Consider the following 20383-nt stretch of genomic DNA (forward strand, 5'->3'; position numbering starts at 1 on the left):
AAAGAAATTTAGAGAAAGGTGAGGGGAATAAGGGAAGCATTCCAGAGAGATTACGGGCGTATGCGAAGTGGAAAAGAGCAGACACAGAGCTTTATCTGCTTGCCTGCAAACAGAAGCTACAAAGTAAAAAAAAAAAGGAAACCCATTTTAACTTTTAGTCTTAAATTCTTCACTATCGGTTTCATAAGAGTATCAGGTACATACAAAGAATTACAATCCAACATAAATAATCAGACTGAAAAAATGTGGACTTCCTGTGATATTTGAATATGATTCTATCATTGGCATAATGCCTTAAACTATAAAATATTTTCCTATGTCAAATTTTACTACAGATTTTTTTAAAGGGGTGAAGACCTGGGCAGAAGGTTTAGTGATCCTAGCAGTGCTGCAGTGCTTGGGGGACAATATGCCATGTCAGGGACTGAACCAGGATCTGTTGCATGCAACCTTACCTATTTTCTTTGCCCCCTACAAATCAAAATTCTTTTTAGTATCAGGGAAAGCTGTTAGCAGAACAGGCAATTGAAAACTAAAGGCATCATTAAATTCACTTTCAGAAGTTTGTATTTATCATGGTCTCAAGCTTCTTCAGAGCTAACATGGCCAGGAAGTAGATTGGTTTCACTAGGATGAAGCCCGATACTGTGTTTATCAGAGCACCCCAAGTAATAGGACAGTTATCAAAATTAGATACATGCTGCAGAGACAGTACAGGGGGGAGGGTGCTTGTTTTGCAATGTGGCTGGATGAGGTTCAATTCCCAGCAACCATATGTGGTCCAGATTCCTGCCAGAAGTAATCCCTAACCAAGAATAAGCCCTGAGCATGGCCAGGTGTGGCCCAGAAACAAACAGAAAGCACAGAAAAAAGTATCTACATACTCCTGCCATTAATAAAACCCATAATTTCAGTACATTTAAAATGCAAACCGTAGGAGCCTGGGAAGATAGCTCAAATGGCAGAGCCTGGCATCTACAAGGTCCTCAGTCAGTCCCTGATAACAAATGATCCACCTCAACGCTGCCAGGCTGAAGCATCTCAGGAGCAGATACTGACCACACCCCCACCTTCCTAGGAGCCAGCCTTTGTTTTTTGTTTTTTTTTGGGGGGGGGCACACCCAGTGACATTCCGGGGTTACTCCTGGCTATAGACTCAGAAATCACTCCTGGCTTGGGGGACCATATGGGACACCGGGGTGAAGGAGGGATCGAACCGCAGTCCATCCTAGGCTAGCGCTGGCAAAGCAGACACCTTACCACTCTTCGCCACTGCTCCGACCCCTGGCCCTTATTTTTCAAATGTTAAACATAGTAAAAATTTTAAAAGATTTTTGCAATCCTTTGGTATTTTTTGCAGAGCCACGAGTTAAGCTCATGTCTCACGCACATCTCTATTAGTGAACTATATCCTCAGTCCTCTCTAGAGTTCTTAATGTGCCCTAAAATTTTTCTAAATGCTTCTAATAGCAACTGTGAGTTCTTATTACTACATTCACTGTACTGATCACTCTAGTGAGAGAACCAATGAATTCCCAAGGAGTTATCTCAAAGACTTTTAAGACTATCATATACATCATAACCAATATTCATTATATGGTATATATCCTTTTCAATGTATGTAAATATAAAGATTATACAATTTTTCTGTACAAAGGAAGACAGCTCTTATACATGGAACATATGTTTTAAAATAGGAATAAAATGTGGCAAAAACGTAAGTCTACACTGAACTTATGTGGAAAAGATATTTAATTGTAAAATAGAAAAGTAGGCCAGAGTACAGTTTTAAGGGTAATTGCTTCTTTATACAGTATAGGTAATCTAGAGGGATCTTAGGGTTAAACATTTTCATAAAGCAGTAAAACATTAAAAAAAATAAGAGGGTACTTGAAGTTATGCTTTACCAAAAAAAAAAAAAAAGACAGTATGACAGAACTTAATGTCAATACATTGTGGAATTCAACAATATTGTTAAAAGAGCAAAATATCACAGCACATACATACATAAACTTTCACAGGGAAAAAGAGAATATATACGACATATCGATATGGCATCACTGTTGTATAAAAGATTCTTGTTCTACATACAAAAGCAATGTTTCTCCATAAGAATAATTTGGGGGAGGGGAATGAGTCCATGAATATTTCAGAAACTCATATGCATAGAGTTTTCCAAAAGACATTATCTTAAAATCCAGTGCCTTAAAGTGCTTTCATGTGGAAATCATGATGGAAGGCACAAAATAGGTTCATATCCCCACTATGAAATTTTTAAAGAGCATATATATTTTGCAGTTCGCAAATTCAAGTTTTCTTATAAGCTGCTCCTATTAAGAACATTGTCATCCCAATAAAACCAGCTGCTAACTTGTCCAGTTCTGATGAATAAAAGGGATTTTTTTCCCCTTGTAACTGTCATCATCTTTGTGGGAAAAATACCTATGCAAGTGATGCATTTGGAAAATATAAAACATGCAGAATATGTACAGACAGAAAGTTTAAAAAATATTTGCTTCATATACATGTAAATCTACTGCAGTATAGCTGAAATTGAACAAATATAAAAGTTCACTTTCTAAAAATGTTTCCAGAAAACCTGAGACAACTTAGAGCTGTATAAAGATTTCCTGGGAGAGAGCTTCTCTTTAAATAGAAGGTTATACCTAAAAGAGAAATTCCAGCATCAGTCCACCACATAATTATTACACGACATTTGGTCTAATCAACGATCACCCTTAAAACTGTTCTGCTTCTGAGAAATTAAGGTTTGTACTAAAATCAGAAAAAATTCACAAAAGCATTGGCTTGTTGTTTTTGGATCTCTTCAACAATCTTTATCAACTCTCATTGGGAACTGTAAAAAAAAAAAACCCAGAAACTATTTACAGAATTCAGTTTTAAATACATGTCACAACTTTTGAAGTTTTATGTTACAAGAATTCAGAGCTCATGGCTTAAGTCCAATTATCAATCTGCAGACTCTTCAACTATCCTGTCTTCCCACGACTGTACATAATGTGTACAGTTCAAGATTGTATTCTTTCTTGACCAACAGTAACTCAAACTACATGTTCATTTCAATTAAACAGCTTCTTTATTAGTCTGAAGTCGAGTCATTGCTTCTAATTTCTGTCTGTAGGCCTCTGCTTCCTGTTCTTTCTTTAGAAGCTGCTGTCGATACTTTTGTGCTTCTCGATTTGCTTCATCCAGCTGTTTTTGAAGGGCTTCTCTTTCCTAATTTAAAACAAAAGGTTTTTCTTCAATTTTTGCATAAGTACATTAATACATATAAGCATGCAGCCTTCAAATAAAAAAAAACAGTTGTGGCTAAAGACACCCTGCCTTCCCAAACAATAATTAGAGTCCATAATTTTGTTGAAGCTTGACAGCACAAAAGGTAAGGTACTTGCTTCCAGAGTGGTCAACCTGGGTTTGATCCCTTAAGCCTCTCAACAGGTGTGATCCCTAAACTCAGAGCCAGGAGTAAGCAAGCCCAGATATGGAGATAATCCCAAAACCAAAATAACAGAAACAACTTAAAATTCCTCATTCTGTATCCCAGACTAGACCATATAGATAACAACTTCTGACACTTAAGAAATTCTTTTCTTGGGGCCGGCGTGGTGGCACTAGAGGTAAGGTGTCTGCCTTGCCAGCATGCGCCTAGGTCAGACCGCGGTTCGATCCCCCGGCGTCCCATATGGTCCCCCAAGCCAGGAGTGACTTCTGAGCTCATAGCCAGGAGTAACCCCTGAGCGTCACCGGGTATGGCCCAAAAAACAAAGAAATTCTTTTCTTTTTTTCCCAGGGATTAAACCTAGGGCATATATGTACAAATCAAGTGTATTACTGGTGAGATGTATCTCCAGCAAAAAAGAAAAAAAAATCCTGATTAAAGAGAGATTAACATAATGTACCACCACATGAGCACTATGCTGGGAGTAGCTCAAGTACTGCCAGGTGTGAACCCAAAACAAAATTACAGCGTGAAAACTCAAAAGAGGGATGGCATGCTGTACCTGTGCGAGTTCTGGGTTCAATCCCAGGCACTATATGAACCCATGAGCACCACTGTCTGTGGCCAAAAGGAAAAGAATTCAGATTTCCCATTTTCTAATAAGCATATAGATGAAATGTTCAGCTTGTACAAGCCCAAGTCTAAGACCCATTACAGAGGTCCAGGATATCTTTGAGAGATAGGGACTGAGAATGGGGCTTTTGATGACAAGGACCAAGTTCCCAGGGGATAGGACAGCGCAGCTGGGACTGAAAGTGGGCTGTCAGCAGCTTGCTGGAGAAAAGGACAATAATCAGGTCTCTGCCCACTACGATTCCACTGAGGTTTCCTTTCCCCTTCAAAGGGGCCCAGAAGCAAGAGTCCAGTACCCTTCCTGCCTCCCTGGCTTCTTCCTTTGACCACAATGAAAGAAAGCTAGATTCAGCACGCACTTTTCCTATGGCTCAACAGACGTAGAGGCTGACTAATCTGACTAATCACAGTTAATCGCTAAAGGTTTCCAATTACACAAGTATTCTCTTATCTCTGATTCAAGCAACAGATCACCTCACCCATGCTAAACTCATCTTTACCCTACAGATAACAGAACAAGTTGAAAAGGATATCAATGAATTGGGTCCTCATATTAAAAATCAATACCAGTCCCTTAGTGGAGGCTGGGGAAACGGGACTCTGAGAACTTCAAGAAGAGGTGGGGGATAAAGTTTGTTTCTTAGGAGCTAGACTCTTGTCAGGGACTCTCACAGCCTTGCATCAGTGTTTTTACATTTTCATGTGTGAGAGCCAGAGAAAGAGTACAGGGTTTGAGACTTGTCTTGCATGCAACCAACCCCATGCAATCCCTGACATCATATATGGTTCCCCAAAGCACTGCCAGGAGTAATAGTGGAGCACAAAGCCAGGTATAAATCCTGAACCTCGCTAAAACCCGAAAACAAGAAAGACTACACATGTGATAAGATCCTTTAAGTGGTCAACATTTTGAAAATGGATAAAAACTTGGCCAGATTAGATGGGAAATACTGGATACATTAACTCTAAAATATCTAGTTTCAGTGTTTAAACTAAAATCAGCTACAAATCCAGAATTATTTAGATGCAAGCAGATCCTAGGGCCAGTCTAATGAGTCTAGGCGGGCTCTCTTCAAGTGTGTGTTCTCCCTTGCTTGAACACTAATGTCTTTATCACTCTTGCTTGTCTCTTATTGTTTCTTTGCTTTGTCTATTTCAAGTCTGGAGACCTTCCTGTTCTCTCAAAATACGTACTTCTCCCTCTCCCCTCACGTATTTCTAATAAATTTCAACAAAAGGTTTTCTCATGTCCTGTATTTTTGTTTTTGTTCTTAAAGAATCTTACTCCCTTCTGCCTAATAAATAAATAAGGCTCATTTCATTATGCTTTATTGGCAAAGTCTGTAAAATCTGAAAGGAAAAAAAAATTACTGGCACTTCTCGTTGAATATACTTAATCCTCAAAACAAAGTATAATTAACACATAAATTTGAGTGGCCTTTGTTTCGGGGCCATACCCAGAGGTGTTCAGTGTTTACCCCTGGCTCTGCACTCAAGCATGACTCATGTCAGTGCTTGGGGAACCACAAATCATGTACCAGGGATCAAATCTGGGTCAATTGCACGCAAGGCAAATGCCCTATCTGCTATACTATTGTTCTCTCTGGCCCCAGTGTTTTCTTTTTACACTTCTCAGCACTTAGGAGGTATTGAGGCAAAAACTTTTCCCTTTGTCACTTTTTTTTTTTTTTTTTTTTGGTTTTTGGGCCACACCCAGCGGTGCTCAGGGGTTACTCCTGGCTGTCTGCTCAGAAATAGCTCCTGACAGGCACGGGGGACCATAGGGGACACCGGGATTCGAACCAACCACCTTTGGTCCTGGATCGGCTGCTTGCAAGGCAAACACCGCTGTGCTATCTCTCCGGGCCCTTCCTTTGTCACTTTTAAAAGCAATTAAAAATTCTCTAAAAAGTGAAGAATAATATTTATTTTACTCTATGTTTCAAATTTATGTTAACTCCTTTTTGGCCAGGCACTCAGGGAATCAATCCCAGTGTTCACACTTGCAAAGTATGTATTCCAGTTCTCTGAATTACCTCCCTGCCCTATTTATCAAATGTTAATTGAACATATATGCAAGACCCTCCCTTCCTACAATCAGTAATTTGGCTGTTTTACACACACATACATGTTCTGAAACATTTGAATTTTAAGACATTTGAGATCTATATTTAACTAGAAATACCAATCGTATGGGTTTTATCTTTTTCAACAGAACTTTATTAAGGATTCTGATTATTTTTAAAATACTTAACAGTATGAATGGAAAAATTTCAGGACATGTAATATGTAATTTCTGATTCATTAAGATTTGCTAACAGCTGAGATTTCATTAATATCTTACTAATGAAGTATCTTACATTAGAACTACAAACCCATGTAATATGTTCCCATTTCATTAGGCAATGGAATAAGGAGATTTGCACTTGCTTTTTAAATTTTTCAAACCTAATTCATGCATTCTGCTTCATCTGCAGCAAATAAGATTAAGTTTCCTTTGGGGGTGGGGGTTTGGGACTCACCCAGTGGTGCTCAAGGGTTCATTTGCACTGTGAAAAATTGAATAGGGGTAAGTAGGATGCAAGGCAAGCACTTTAAACCCTGTACTATCTCTCTAGGCCTTAGTATCTCTGATAATAAAATTTACATGTTACTTTAGCATATAAAGCAAAAAATCATCACGCTTGTCTTTTCACCAGTCCTTAAATATATGCGTATTTAAACATTTCTATGATTCGATAATGTAGGTACTCTTCATTTTCCATCTTTTACTAATAGGAAAGCCAAGCCTTGAAACAAACAACTAGACCAGATCACACAATCAGGAAATTATATAATTCCAATTTAACCTGACACTAGACCCATATTTGAATAAGGTAAATTTAATCTCAATTCAGACCATTGATTTATGTTAATCAAAGAAGCCTGTAAATAACAACTCTCTCAAACAATTACCACCAAAGAGGTAAAGTTAACGAGTGAAAATGACATATTATTGCAATTTGGTATCTTTTATCTCCTCTCCAATAAACCATATATTTAATTACCCTTAGCTATACTATTTACAATTCATTTTCCTTCACAAAGCAACTTTCCAGAGTGACAGACCTCTGCAGAGACTCCAGTACTTTCATTAGACATTCAGTCTGATAACTTTAAATACACACGCTCAAAGAAAATCCAAACATGTTAATGTTATTCTTTAGTTTCTTAACTTCATGCTAGTGTTTTAGACCACTGTATAGGGGAGGGTTTGTCCTTTATTAAGGGGAACTGTGCACTGTAAGACATTAACACAAATCTAGCCTCTATTCACTAAATGCAAGTGGCATACCTCTAGGGTGACAAAATGTCTTCAGACACTGCCAATTGTCCCTAGGAGTCAAACTTGCCCCAGTTAAAAACCACTGCTTGAGGGAGCCTTTGGATTAATGGTCAAATGATTATGTACAAAGAAAAGTCAACGTAAAGAGACAAGTCATAACCCAAGATAATCCTACTGGTCATCTAAGAAAATAAATTCAAAAGAACCCTTCATGTATTAAAGGAAATGATTACCTGGTTTGATGAAAATATTGGAGGTCATTTCTTCATTCTATATCTCCATCCCACCTCTACCATCTATACTTACTGTATGTTTAAGGGTTTCTCTTTAATACTCTAAGTAGTCATTCAACCTTGATCTGAACATTTTTAGTGATGGAGAGTAAGATTTCCATTACCAGAAAGCTCTAATTACTAATAACAAAAAACCACTTTTTTAAATACCAAGTTGACACCCTATTTCTTATCTCCTTCGTTTTATTCATACTTTCATGTTATTTAAAACTATGTGCAACTATGTGCATTCCTAAAGACCTTAAGAAAGAAATTAGGGGCCGGCGAAATAGCATGGAGGTAAGGCGTTTGCCTTCCATGCAAAAGGACAGTGGTTCAAATCCCAGCATCCCATATGGTCCCCCATGCCTGCCGGGGCGATTTCTGAGCGTAGAGCCAGGAGGAACCCCTGAGCACTGCCGGGTGTGACCCAAAAAACAAAAAAAGGAAGGAAGGAAGGAAGGAGGGGAGGGGAGGGGAGGGGAGGGGAGGGGAGGGGAGGGGAGGAAAAAAGAAATTAGACTAAACTCTAGGTTAAAACAGAGGTGACAAATTAAGATTATAATTTTTTGGTATTATGGTCTGAAAGTTAAAAGTACACAATGACTCTTTTTTTTGTTTGTTTGTTTTTGGGCCACACCCAGTGGTGCTCAGGGGTTACTCCTGGCTGTCTGCTTAGAAATAGCTCCTGGCAGGCACAGGGGGACCATATGGGACACCGGGATTCGAACCAACCATCTTTGGTCCTGGGTTGGCTGCTTGCAAGGCAAACGCTGCTGTGCTATCTCTCTGGGCCCACAATGACTCTTTTTATGTCACCTGATATAAAAGACACATTTGTTACTAATTTATACTAATATTATTCAGTGGAATAGATTTGTTTGTGAATAACTAAAGTTCTGAATATTACTTTTATTTGATGAAATAAAGCAACATAATCAAAATTTAATAACCATAATTTTCATCATAACTTAATAGCCATAATTTTAATTTAAAATTAATCATAATTTTAATTTTTTTGTTTTTTGTTTTGTTTTTGGGCCACACCCAATGACGCTCAGGGTTAACTCCTGGCTATGTGCTCAGAAATCGCCCCTGGCTTGGGGGACTATATGGGACGGTAGGGGATCAAACCGCGGTCCGTCCTAGTTTAGCGTGTGCAAGGCAGATGCCCTATGGCTTGCGTCACAGCTCCGGCCCCCATAATCTTAATTTCAATAATAATTTTAACCAAACATTCTGGTTAAACCACAAACAAGTTTCTTTTAACTCAGTACTGTTATAATGTGTTTATAGGTCTGTAAGTCTAATATTTAAACAAATTTACATCAGGGGTTTTTCTAATTGTCTTTAGTCAGAATTGTGACTCTTAAATGACTTTTTAATTCTCATTTGTAGGATGGCCATTTTAACAAGAATTTCTAAATATTTACCAACATTTACTAAATGAATTGGCTGACATTTTAAATGATTAGAATATACAAATACAGATGGTTTACTTCTAAATTTTAATTTGAAAAGGTTTTTTTTTAATCCAAGACTCAAGTAAGGTAACTTGCCTCCATGCAATGATACAAACCTAACTCAGTAAATTTCAAGTTCAAGTCCAATGTTCCTTACACTGCATTTATTATTTCAAAGTTATTTAAGGTTTTCATTTTATGTATATTAAGTATCAAATTTAGGAGATGTGATTTTATTATAGTTGTGTGAAAGAGGGAAAATGAACCTGTCAGGTATCTATAGTTTAGTCACTCATAACTAATTTGTACTTATTAAATGTTTGGGAGAGAGTAAAAAGGCTGATTCTTATCAACTACTACTCGACATTCATTTAATTTCCATACTTCATTAGTAAAATAAGAAATTATCTACCAATTAATAAATAATAATCATGGACCACCAATCTCAAAAGGCATTTGTGTTTCATTTTTGAAAGAAAAGAAAACTCCTTTTAAGTACCGGTGAGAATAATGTGTTTAATAGAAAATAAAGAATGGAATACAAGAACCAAAGACATTCTGATGTTACCATAAAGACAGACTTTGTTACAAACAAATTCTTCACTCATCCATTCATTCATTCAATATTTATTTATTGAGGGCTTGCTATATATGTAAGGCAAAAAAAATAAAAGACAAAATAAGACAAAATACTAGATGCTTTCATTCTGTATCAAAACAGCACTGTCATCAATAAATATAAAAGACCAAAAAAAAAAAAAGGCAAAGCAAATTCAATTTATTTTGGATGACTGCTGCAAAACACACCGGGCAAAAGACTCCTTACTTCTATTTCTGCAGATTCCACCCGGTTTTCAATTATTTCGATACATTGTCTCTTAGCTGGTGGCTCTTCGCTTATAACAGTTTCTTCAGCAATGTCCGTTGCTGGAACTGTCAATACTAAAAAGAAAAAACGTATACATATACACATATCACTTTACTGTCAGGTTTAGCAGAAATATCTTGGCATCTTGGAGGCTCATGTAAAACATTCGTGCTCTTTTTGGAGGGAGAGGAGGCAGGGCAGAAATTTGAGCCACACTTGGCAGTGGGATCAAACCCAGTTTGGGTTGATGGACTAGAAGACAAGTGCCCTACCTGCTCTACGTTCTCTCCATAACCAAGCTCTCTTTAACACATGGGACAGAAATATATTCTTTAATTTCAAAGCAGTTGAAAAACTCTTTACTTTTACATTATGCAGTTTAATTCTCTCATGTTCAGAGAATATGCTCTGCATGAATTACATTCTGTGGGGGGGTGTTTCCCAAGCAGAGCTCAAAGGGCCCAAGGGCAATTTCCAGAATTTCTCAGGGACCAGGGCAATATCCAGCACTTAAAACATGTGGTGCCAGATAATCAAACCCAGGACTTCATCACAATGAAAATCCTTTGTTCTAGGCCCTGAGCTATTACTATGATTACTATTATTGTTATTTTGGTTTGGGGGCCATACCCAGCAGTACTAGTGGGTTTCTTCCAGCTTTGAGTTCTAAGGATCACTCCTGGCAGTTTAAGTATATGTGGTAGAGGGGATTGAATTGGGTCAACTTTGTTCTGGCAAGCACCTCCAGCCCTGGACTATTTCCCACTATGCATGCCAAGTCTATTTCCTTGGGCGACTTCCTACTCAAACCAAGCCCTCTCTTCCTGACTTCATAAATGGCCTTTTCTGTCCTCCATGTGCCATGATACATTTCCAGGAGGACTGTCTTCTCCCTGGCTGTAACAGTCTTAAAGGTTTGAGGAACCATTTAAAGTACAGAATTTTATAGTCTTCTATCTTCCAGATTCATTAAAAGTGTGGCTTTAATCAGTCATTTTATTCATCTAAAAATTTTTATTTCATTCAAACACTGTATTTACAAAGTTCTTCATAGTTGGGTTTCAGACGTACAATGATGTAATTTTGTTCTTTTGAAGTTTCCCGGAGGGAAACAACAAGGTTGTTTAAAGTTGCTTCCTAGTCCTACTCCAAGTCCTGAATCCAAGTTTTTCATTTTGTATGCTATCTTAACTGCATTACATGCAATCAATAATTCTGAATTATTTAAGTTTATTTTCCAATCAGAACAACTGAGGCTCTTTCCACTTAATATGTATGAGATAAAGTTAATTTTAATATCCTAAGGAATTTGGACAATTAAGCCAGATGTGAAAAACAGGGCTAAGGATATGGCTCAGTCCTAGAGGCTAGCATATACCTTGAATTTGTGCCTGGGCTTCAATTCTTAGCTCTGCCAAACAGAACAGCAAAACAACAACAAAAAACAACAACAAAAGATGTCATTAAATGCAAAAATAAAATCTCTGAAGAGCCTCGCACAATTTCTAGTGAAATAAAACAAAATGTGTGCAAATGCCTCCTACCAACCTTGCTGTCCATCTGGCATGGTCACAATGATGGGTTGGCCTATTCCGCTTGTTGGAATGGAGTGCAAATTTCCAAGCTGAATTCCATCTGTAACTATTGTGATGACTTGCTGACCCCCCGAACTAACTACTTGCTGAATTGCACCATCCACAGATTCTGCAGTGACTACTTCCTCCGTGGCCACTACTGGAAAAAAACATATATATGAAAGTCAATGAACATATACCAATGTATGAAGAGAAACTTATATTTGCTTTATTACCTTTGCTTTCCCAAATTACTTTGTTTATTTGCTTTGGGGGGGGGGGGACACGTCACACCAGGTGATACTCAGGGGTTCCTCCCAGCTCTGCACTCAGGAATCACTCCTGCCAGAATTCAAGGGACCAGATGGGAAGTTGGGGTTGAAGCCAGATTGGCACATGCAAGGCAAGAGCCTTATCTGCTATACTATCCTCTGGCCCCTCTGGGATTCATTCTTACACAGAAAAGCTTTTGAAATTCAGTCTTCATTGTTCTGTAGATATTTATATATAAACAGCTAACTACAAATTCCACATATACAGTTAGTTCCAATATCTATGTGTTGTTTAAATGAACAAGTTTTCTTTAATTACATGAAGTACTAATTTTATAAGACCTCTTGAGGTCATTAATATGACAAAGTCTTTTTCTTTTTTTCTTTCTTTTTTTTTTTCTGGTTTTTGGATCACAGCCGCCCAGTGCTCAGGAGTTCCTCCTGGCTTACGCTCAGAAATCACTCCTGGCAGGTTCAGGGGACCATATGGGATGCCGGGATTTGAACCACTGTACTTCTGCATGCAAGGCAAACGCCCTACCTCCATGCTATCTCTCCGGCCTCAACAAAGTCTTTTTCTTTGTTTTGTTTTTTTGGGCCATAACCGGTGACCCTCAGAGGTTATTCCTGGCTATGCACTCAGAAATCGCTCCTGGCTTGGGGAACCATATGGGACACTGAGGGATGGAACCTTGGTCCGTCCTAGGCTAGCGTCGGCAAGTCAGCCAGCCGCCTTACAGCTCCACGCTACTGCTCCAGTCCCATGACAAAGTCTTTTGACTTAAGCAGTAAGATTATGGTTACTTACAAGGTTATAACCCCATTTATATTGACATGGGTTGAAAATTCTATATCCTAACTAAGTAGGTGAGGCCAATGACAGAAAAATTTGTATTTTTCTTTTTAAACTTTATTTATTGATTGATTGATTGATTGGTTAGTTTTGGGGCTATACCCAGCAGTGTACAGGGGTCTCTGGCTCTGCACTCAGAAATCGCCCCAAGCAGGCTGGCAGACCATATCGGATGCCAGGAATCGAACCAGCTCCGTCCCAGGTCAGTCACATGCAAGGCAAACACCCTACCATTGTGCTATCTCTCTGGCCCAAAATTCGTATTTTTCAAGCAAAATAAACAGAATTTCCTTTTAGGATTATGTAAGCAAGAGCTATTTGTTAAGTGGCCTAACTACATGATAGTGAACAATATAATATAGTAGCTTACTTCAACCACTGTATACATGGGGACTGGCATGTTCTCAATAATTTATGAGACACTCAGAAAATAGCACCCTAGTTTTGCCTGAATAAAGAAACTACAAGTTAATACTGCAAAATCCTATTCAATGGGCAATCCTAAATCCAACCGCTAATATTGAAAAACAAGCACAAGAATATTCATGGCAGATTTAGTGTAGTTAAAAACTTAAAACGGGGCCAGAGCAGTGGATCAAGTGGTAAGGCAGACTGCGGTTTGATCCCCGGAATCCCATATGGTCCCCCAAGCCAGGAGCGATTTCTGATTACATTGCCAGAAGTAACCCCTGAGTGTCATCAGGTGTGGCCCCCAAAAAAACAAAACAAAACCAAAAAAAATACAAGAGGGAGAATGTACACGCAGGTACAGCCAGGTATTAATAGGTGAGGAGTACAAATAAAAAGTACACAAGAGGTTTATCCACTGTTTTTCTATAGTTCTAAAAATAACATTAAGGGGCTGGAGAGACAGCATAGTGGTAGGGCGTTTGCCTTGCATGCAGAAGGACAGTGGTTCGAATCCTGGCATCCCATATGATCCCCTGAGCCTGCAGGGTGCGATTTCTGAGCGTAGAGCCAGGAGTAGCCTCTGAGCTCTGCCGGATGTGACCCAAAAACCAAAAATCAAAAAAAGAAAAGAAAAGAAAAAGACATTGAAAAGTCTAATGGGGGGGTCGCTAAAAATTTTTTTAAAAAATAAAAGTGTTGGGGCCGGAGAGACAGCATGGAGGTAAGGCGTTTGCCTTTCATGCAGAAGGTCGGTGGTTCAAATCCTGGCATCCCATATGGTCCCCTGTGCCTGCCAGGGGCGATTTCTGATCATAGAACCAGGAGTAACCCCTGGGCACTGCCAGGTGTGACCTAAAAAAACAAAGAACAAAACAAAACAAAAAAGTATATAGTGTATATAGCCGCTCTTATATATTACTCCTACCCCCACTTCAGAATCCCTTTTACCTTCTCATCCCCCAATCCTGATCCGTTATCCCTCCTTATTTAACCCTCTTTACCATCAGTTCTTAACTGACACCACTGACACTGTCTGGCACCAAGACAGACCTCCTGCCCCAACAAACCCCACCCAGTTCTTCAACAAAAAGACACCCTCAGTCCTACATCTCGTGCCCTAGCAAGAAACTACAACCACACATATGCTGACTCATGCTATGTGGCCCTTCTCACCCCCCTCAAAATATGGACTGTTGCATGGTACCGAACTCAGCTTCAGAAAGACCCCGTCTGCCAGAGGTATTCCCTGAGCACAAAGGGAAGAGTAAACCCTGAGAACTGCTGACCCAAAAAATTAAAATGAAAACCAGGATCCTAGTTTTCAAGACCTTCCTCAGACAGCAGTCCTATTATTTTGTTCTCTAAAAAATCAAAACAATCTCTATATTTTGATTTATTTTCTTAAAATATAATTAGGCTTTGTCACCAGGCACTTAAAATAATTTCAGGAAGGTAATTATAAAACAAAATGTGGGGCAGAAAATAACAGAATGACTACTAAGGTTTTCAAAAACATTAAATATTGCTTTGATTTTTTGAGAAAAATATCCATATAAAAGATTTTTTTTACTCTGGTTGAATATTAACTACCAATATAAATACTTTAAAGCATAATCATATGTAAGAAATTTCTGAGACGAAATATAATCAAGACATAACTCGAGAACTTTCATCTTTGCACTATCTGCAATGACTACTATTAAAACAATAGAGTATTCTTGCCTTTCATCTAAAAAGCTTTCTTTTTAATTTGTGCTAAGGGAAAGAATTTAAAAATAAGTAATTGTATACAACATTTATTTACAAATTTACATCTATATCAATATTTTTAAACATCACATTTCTTATTTCTCTAACATAACAAGGTTTTATATTCCTCTTTATTGTGACTGAGCCTTCATTTCTTTCCTAGTTTCAATCTCCTTTCTAATTTCCTAGATTAGAATATACTTATAGAGACATCTAAGCTTCAAACTTAAGATCTTGAAAACAAGCACAGCTTCTCTGATGTATAGCACATATAAGCATTTCAAAGTTTAGATAGCTCTGAAGGAAATAAGTCAGAATGGCATTGGGAAGTAGATACTAAGGGAAGCTCTACGTAAACAGGCAAGAAATCTATCACACATGCTGAGTTTCCTTTAAAAAAAAAACAAAAACAGACAGACCAAAAGTAAATAAACCATGCTTAATTCTTGGCCACATGAACAGGAAATATACTATGAGAACACTTCAAATATATGTTTTTCAGGAAGATGCTTACTTTTTCTAAAATTAGAGAAATAGGAACATAAGAAAACAAAAACATATTTTAACAGAACCTCTGCAAATCTTACCTGTTAAATGAAATGTTTAACTATGCCTAAGACATAACTTGCACAGTTTCCTAATATTAAATTTCCTATGTGGTTAGGTGACTACCTCAAAAAAAGCAAATGTGCAAAGAACCCCAAAGAGCAGAGAGAAAAATAGAACTGAAACTAGGCTTCAAATAGACTAATTTGGCACAAAAAGCCAAAAAAGTTTGTCAAAAGAAAATGGTAATCCTGCTGATTATTAAGTTTCACTATGGGAAATACCAGCAAATATAGCAGATATTCTTCATTTAAAGTGAAGTTAAACAGGGGTTGTAGTAATAGGACATCAAGTAGGGTGCTTGTCTAGTATGAAGCCAACCCAGGAGTACAAGCCCTGAGCACAGAACTAAGTGGAAGCCCTGAACACGGTTGAGTGTGGCCCCAAAACAAAACACAACACAACAAAAAATGGGCTGGAATGATAATATAAGTAGGTGGAGCATTTCCCTTGTACACAAGTTCAATTTCTTGCAGCCCAGCTGGTCACCAAGCACAGAGCATCTCCAGAAGTAACTTCTAGGTGCAGAGCCAGGAGCAATTTGTAAGAATTACTGAGTACTGGGTGTGGCCCCAAAATTTAAAGAAAAAACTGAACTATAAAGCACTAATCATTAATACGGCATGGTATTAGAATAAAGACAGGTCCTTAGGTATATGATCAATTAATCTTTGATAAAGGGGCAAGAAATATGAAGTGGAACAAGTTCGGAAAGCCTTTCAACAACTTGTGCTGGGAAAACTGGTCAACTACATGCAAAAAGTTAAATTCAGACCTCTCTTTAACACCATGCACAAAAGTCGAAAACTTTTGTGAAACTTTTTGGGGAACTAGGGTGGGACCAGGACTCAGTCCACAGCAGCCGAAGTTACTTTGGGACCCAGATGTTGGCTCGCTGTAGTGGATGCCAGGGATGCTGCTAGGCGTACAGGCTGTATTAAAGACCTTGAGATCAGATCTGAAACAATAAGGTTCATAAAAGAATACGGAGACAGAATACTTCATGACATTGAAGCTAAAGGCATCTTCAAGGATGAAATATCACTAAGCAAGTGGAAGCAAAGATAAATGAGACTACATTAAACTAAGAAGCGTCTGAACCTCAAAAAAGGGGGGAGGGGCCAAAGTGGAGGCGCAGCAGAAGCATTTGCCTTGCAGGCAACTGACCTAGCATGGACTATGGTTCAATCCCCCAGCATCTCATATGGTCCCCCAAGCCAGGATAACACCTCACGTCACCGGGTGTGGCCCATAAACCAAAAAATAAATAAATAAATAAATAAATAAATAAATAAATAAATAAGTAAAAATAGGTGACTAGGATATAAAGTCTACCCACAATGGGGAAAAAACTATTCACCCAATACTCATCAAATATGGGGTTAATATCTAAGTCTTAGATTCTAAGATATACAAGGCACTGGTAGAGTTTAGCAAGGAAAAAAAAAAAACTAACCCCACCCAAAAATGGAAAAAAGAAATGAGTAGACATTTCCTCAAAGAAGAAATACAGATGGCAAAATGAGACATGAAAAAATGTTCCACATGATTTATCAACAGGGAGACCCAAATCTAAACAACAATGAGATATCATCTCATGCCACACCCAGACTGGCACACATCGCAAAACAAGAAAAACTGGGGTGGATACAGGGAGAGTGGGGTGGATACTCATTCATTGATGGTAAAAACTAACCAAATAATATAACCATAGGACAGTGTTTAAATAAAGTAATTAATGTCAACTGGTCCACCTTTTTGAAATCAATATGAATATTCTTCAAAAAAACTAGAAATTGGTGCCAGAGCAATAGCAGTGATGGGGCATTTGGCTTGCACGTGGCTGACACAGGACAAACCTGGGTTTGATCCCCAGCATCCCATATTGTTCCCCAAGCCTGCCAGAATCAATTTCTGAGCACAGAGCCAGGGCGAGAGCTGCTGGGTGTGGCCCCAAAAACAAACAAAAATATTGAAATTGAGCTCCTATATGACCCAACAATACCACTCCTGGAAATACAGCTCTAGGAGCTTAAAAACAATGTAGAAACGCCCTCTGTATTCCTGTGGCAGCAGTGTTCATTATAGCCAGAATCTGAAACAAGCCCAGTGCTCTAGAACAGATGAGTGGATAAAGAAACTGTGGTACATCTATACAATGAAATATTACACAGCTGTTAGAAAAAAAATGAAGTAATAAAATTTGCTTATGCATGGATGGATATGGAGTATTATGTGAGCAAATGAGTCAGAGGGAAAGAGATAGACATAGAATGATCAAACTCATTTGTGGGATATTAAAAAAGATAGTGTGGTAATAATGTCAAGAGACAATAGTGATGAGGGCCAAGAGGACCAGTTCACCGTAGGAAAATAGCGGGGGAGGGCAGTAGGGCAGAGAAGGAAATGATCACTCTGGATAAGAACTGGGTGCTGAAAGCAGATAAAGTGATGTGCATGTTACCCCTTCAGTAACAATATTGCAAATCAGTGTCTAAAATGGAAAATAAAAGAGACAGAGACAGAGAGACAGAGAGAGAAGAAAACAGGCAGGAGGATAGTGGGAGGGAAACTGGGGACATTGATGGTAGGAAATGTGCACATTGTATAATAATTATGAACAACTTTATATCTGTGGGGGAAAACCCAACTGTATTATGTGACTTTGGCATGTGTTTAAATAATTAAAAATAATGCTTTTAGGGGCCGGAGAGATAGCATAGCAGTAGGGCATCCCATATGGTCCCCCGAGCCTGCCAGGAGCAATTTCTGAGCGCACAGCCAGGAGTAACCCCTGAGCTTTGACGGTGTAACCCAAAAACCAAAAAATAAATAAATAAATCTTTTATTAAAGGCTTGATTTTTTTGTTTTGTTTTGTTTGTTTGTTTTTTGTTTTGTTTTGGTCCACACCCGGCAGTACTCGGGTTACTCCTGGCTGTCTGCTCAGAAATAGCTCCTGGCAGGCACGGGGGACCATATGGGACACCGGGATTCGAACCAACCACCTTTGGTCCTGGGTTGGCTGCTTGCAAGGCAAACACTGCTGTGCTATCTCTCCGGGCCCAAGGCTTGATTTTTAATCAAAATAGTATATACGTGGGGAGGGGCGGGAAAAAATAGTATATATGAAAGAGAGTTTACCTTGACCATGACCTGCTCAGATTTGATCCTGGGCATCCCACAGAGTTCCCCTAAACCCACCAGGAGTAATTTCTAACTGCAGGGCTATGAGTAACTCCCAGGTACCAACAGATGTGGCCCAAAAATAAAAACAACAAAAAAGATATGCATTCCCATAGTTTAAGTAGGAAAAAAAGAGCCCCCTGAAAAAATTCAGACTTTTACAGCTCTTTTTCATAAACCAGGATGTTCTTAGTACTCACTGATAAGTAGCTGTACAAGATAAAATTTTATAAGAATCCCACAATTGGCAAAATATTTTTCATCAGTTTTTACAGAAATTAATGTTTTAGATAACAGCATATATTGATATGGGTAACTGAAAGAGATACATAAACTACAGAGAAGTGGATCGTTAAGATCTAGACACTGGGCCCGGAGAGAAAGAGCACAGCGGTGTTTGCCTTGCAAGCAGCCGATCCAGCACCAAAGGTGGTTGGTTCGAATCCCGGTGTCCCATATGGTCCCCTGTGCCTGCCAGGAGCTATTTCTGAGCAGACAGCCAGGAGTAACCCCTGAGCACCGCCGGGTGTGACCCCCCCCCCCAAAAAAAAAAAAGATCTAGACACTGTTGGGGCAAATAATTGCTGTTTTGTTTATTTATTTGGATTTTGGGCCATACCCAGTGACACTCAGGGATTACTCCTGGCTATGCGCTCAAAAATCACTCCTGGCTTGGGAGACCATATGGGACGCTGAGGATCAAACCGCAGTCAGTCCTAGATCAGCCACATACAAGGCAAACACCCTACACCACAGTGCCACCACTGCTGTTTTATTTTTATAAAGTGCTCAATACAGGGCCCGGAGAGATAGCACAGCGGCATTTGCCTTGCAAGCAGCCGATCCAGGACCTAAGGTGGTTGGTTCAAATCCCGGTGTCCCATATGGTCCCCCGTGCCTGCCAGGAGCTATTTCTGAGCAGAAAGCCAGGAGTAACCCCTGAGAACCGCCGGGTGTGACCCAAAAACCAAAAAAAAAAAAAAAAAAGTGCTCAATACAACACTCTTCTAATTGCAATGTGAGAAATCTGATCTTAATAATCCAAATTAAATTACATTCTAATTACCTTACGCCAGCCTTATCATTATTCACCTCTTGAAAAGGTTAAGTAGCAGGTATCCATATATATAGGAAATGACTAGCTACTACATTAAAGCTATTATATAAACAATTAAAGTTATTCATTTCATATGACTTTTCCTTATATGAAATTCACCTAAGTCTTCCATAATAGCTAAATGAATATTAAATTACATATAAAACAAAGTAAGAAGGTTGAAGAGAGCTCTCAAAAGTGCATACTTAATGTGGGAAGCCCAGGATTGATACCGGAATAGCATGGACCACAATATCTTTAAGTAATGATGCCAAGTAATGAACCAGGAGTGAGTCAAATAAAGTCATATATATATATATATATATATATATATATATATATATATATATATTTTTTTTTTTTTGGTTTTTCAGGCCACACCCGTTTGATGCTCAGGGGTTACTCCTGGCTAAGCGCTCAGAAATTGTCCCTGGCTTGGGGGGACCATATGGGACGCCCGAGGATAGAAGCGCAGTCCTTCCTTGGCTAGCGCTTGCAAAGCAAACACCTTACCTCTAGTGCCACCTCGCCGGCCCCAACATATATATTTTTTTAAGTAGCTAAATATATATCACTCAATCAGATACTGCAAATTAACTGAGTTCAAATTAGTAGGA

At 38.7% G+C, this 20383-nt stretch overlaps 1 protein-coding gene across 5 annotated transcripts in view; it reads right to left on the reverse strand.

Annotated features, from left to right (window-relative positions):
* Nucleotides 1-1734: 1734 nt before the first annotated feature.
* Nucleotides 1735-20383, reverse strand: part of GABPB1 (GA binding protein transcription factor subunit beta 1) — a 71761-nt gene continuing 53112 nt past the window's right edge. For 2 of the 5 annotated variants that reach the window (XM_049781467.1, XM_049781465.1), the window contains exons 8-10: nucleotides 11570-11752; nucleotides 9980-10095; nucleotides 1735-3237 (exon numbers count right to left, since the gene is read on the reverse strand). In XM_049781467.1, the coding sequence (XP_049637424.1) occupies nucleotides 3085-3237; nucleotides 9980-10095; nucleotides 11570-11752 (452 nt within the window). In that variant the 3' untranslated portion in view covers nucleotides 1735-3084. Of the gene's footprint in view, nucleotides 3238-9931; nucleotides 10096-11569; nucleotides 11756-20383 lie in introns of those variants that run through there. The other 3 variants (XM_049781466.1, XM_049781464.1, XM_049781468.1) reach the window with 2 other exon arrangements.

This window comes from Suncus etruscus, chromosome 10 (assembly GCF_024139225.1).
Source record: "Suncus etruscus isolate mSunEtr1 chromosome 10, mSunEtr1.pri.cur, whole genome shotgun sequence".
Lineage (NCBI taxonomy): Eukaryota > Metazoa > Chordata > Mammalia > Eulipotyphla > Soricidae > Suncus > Suncus etruscus.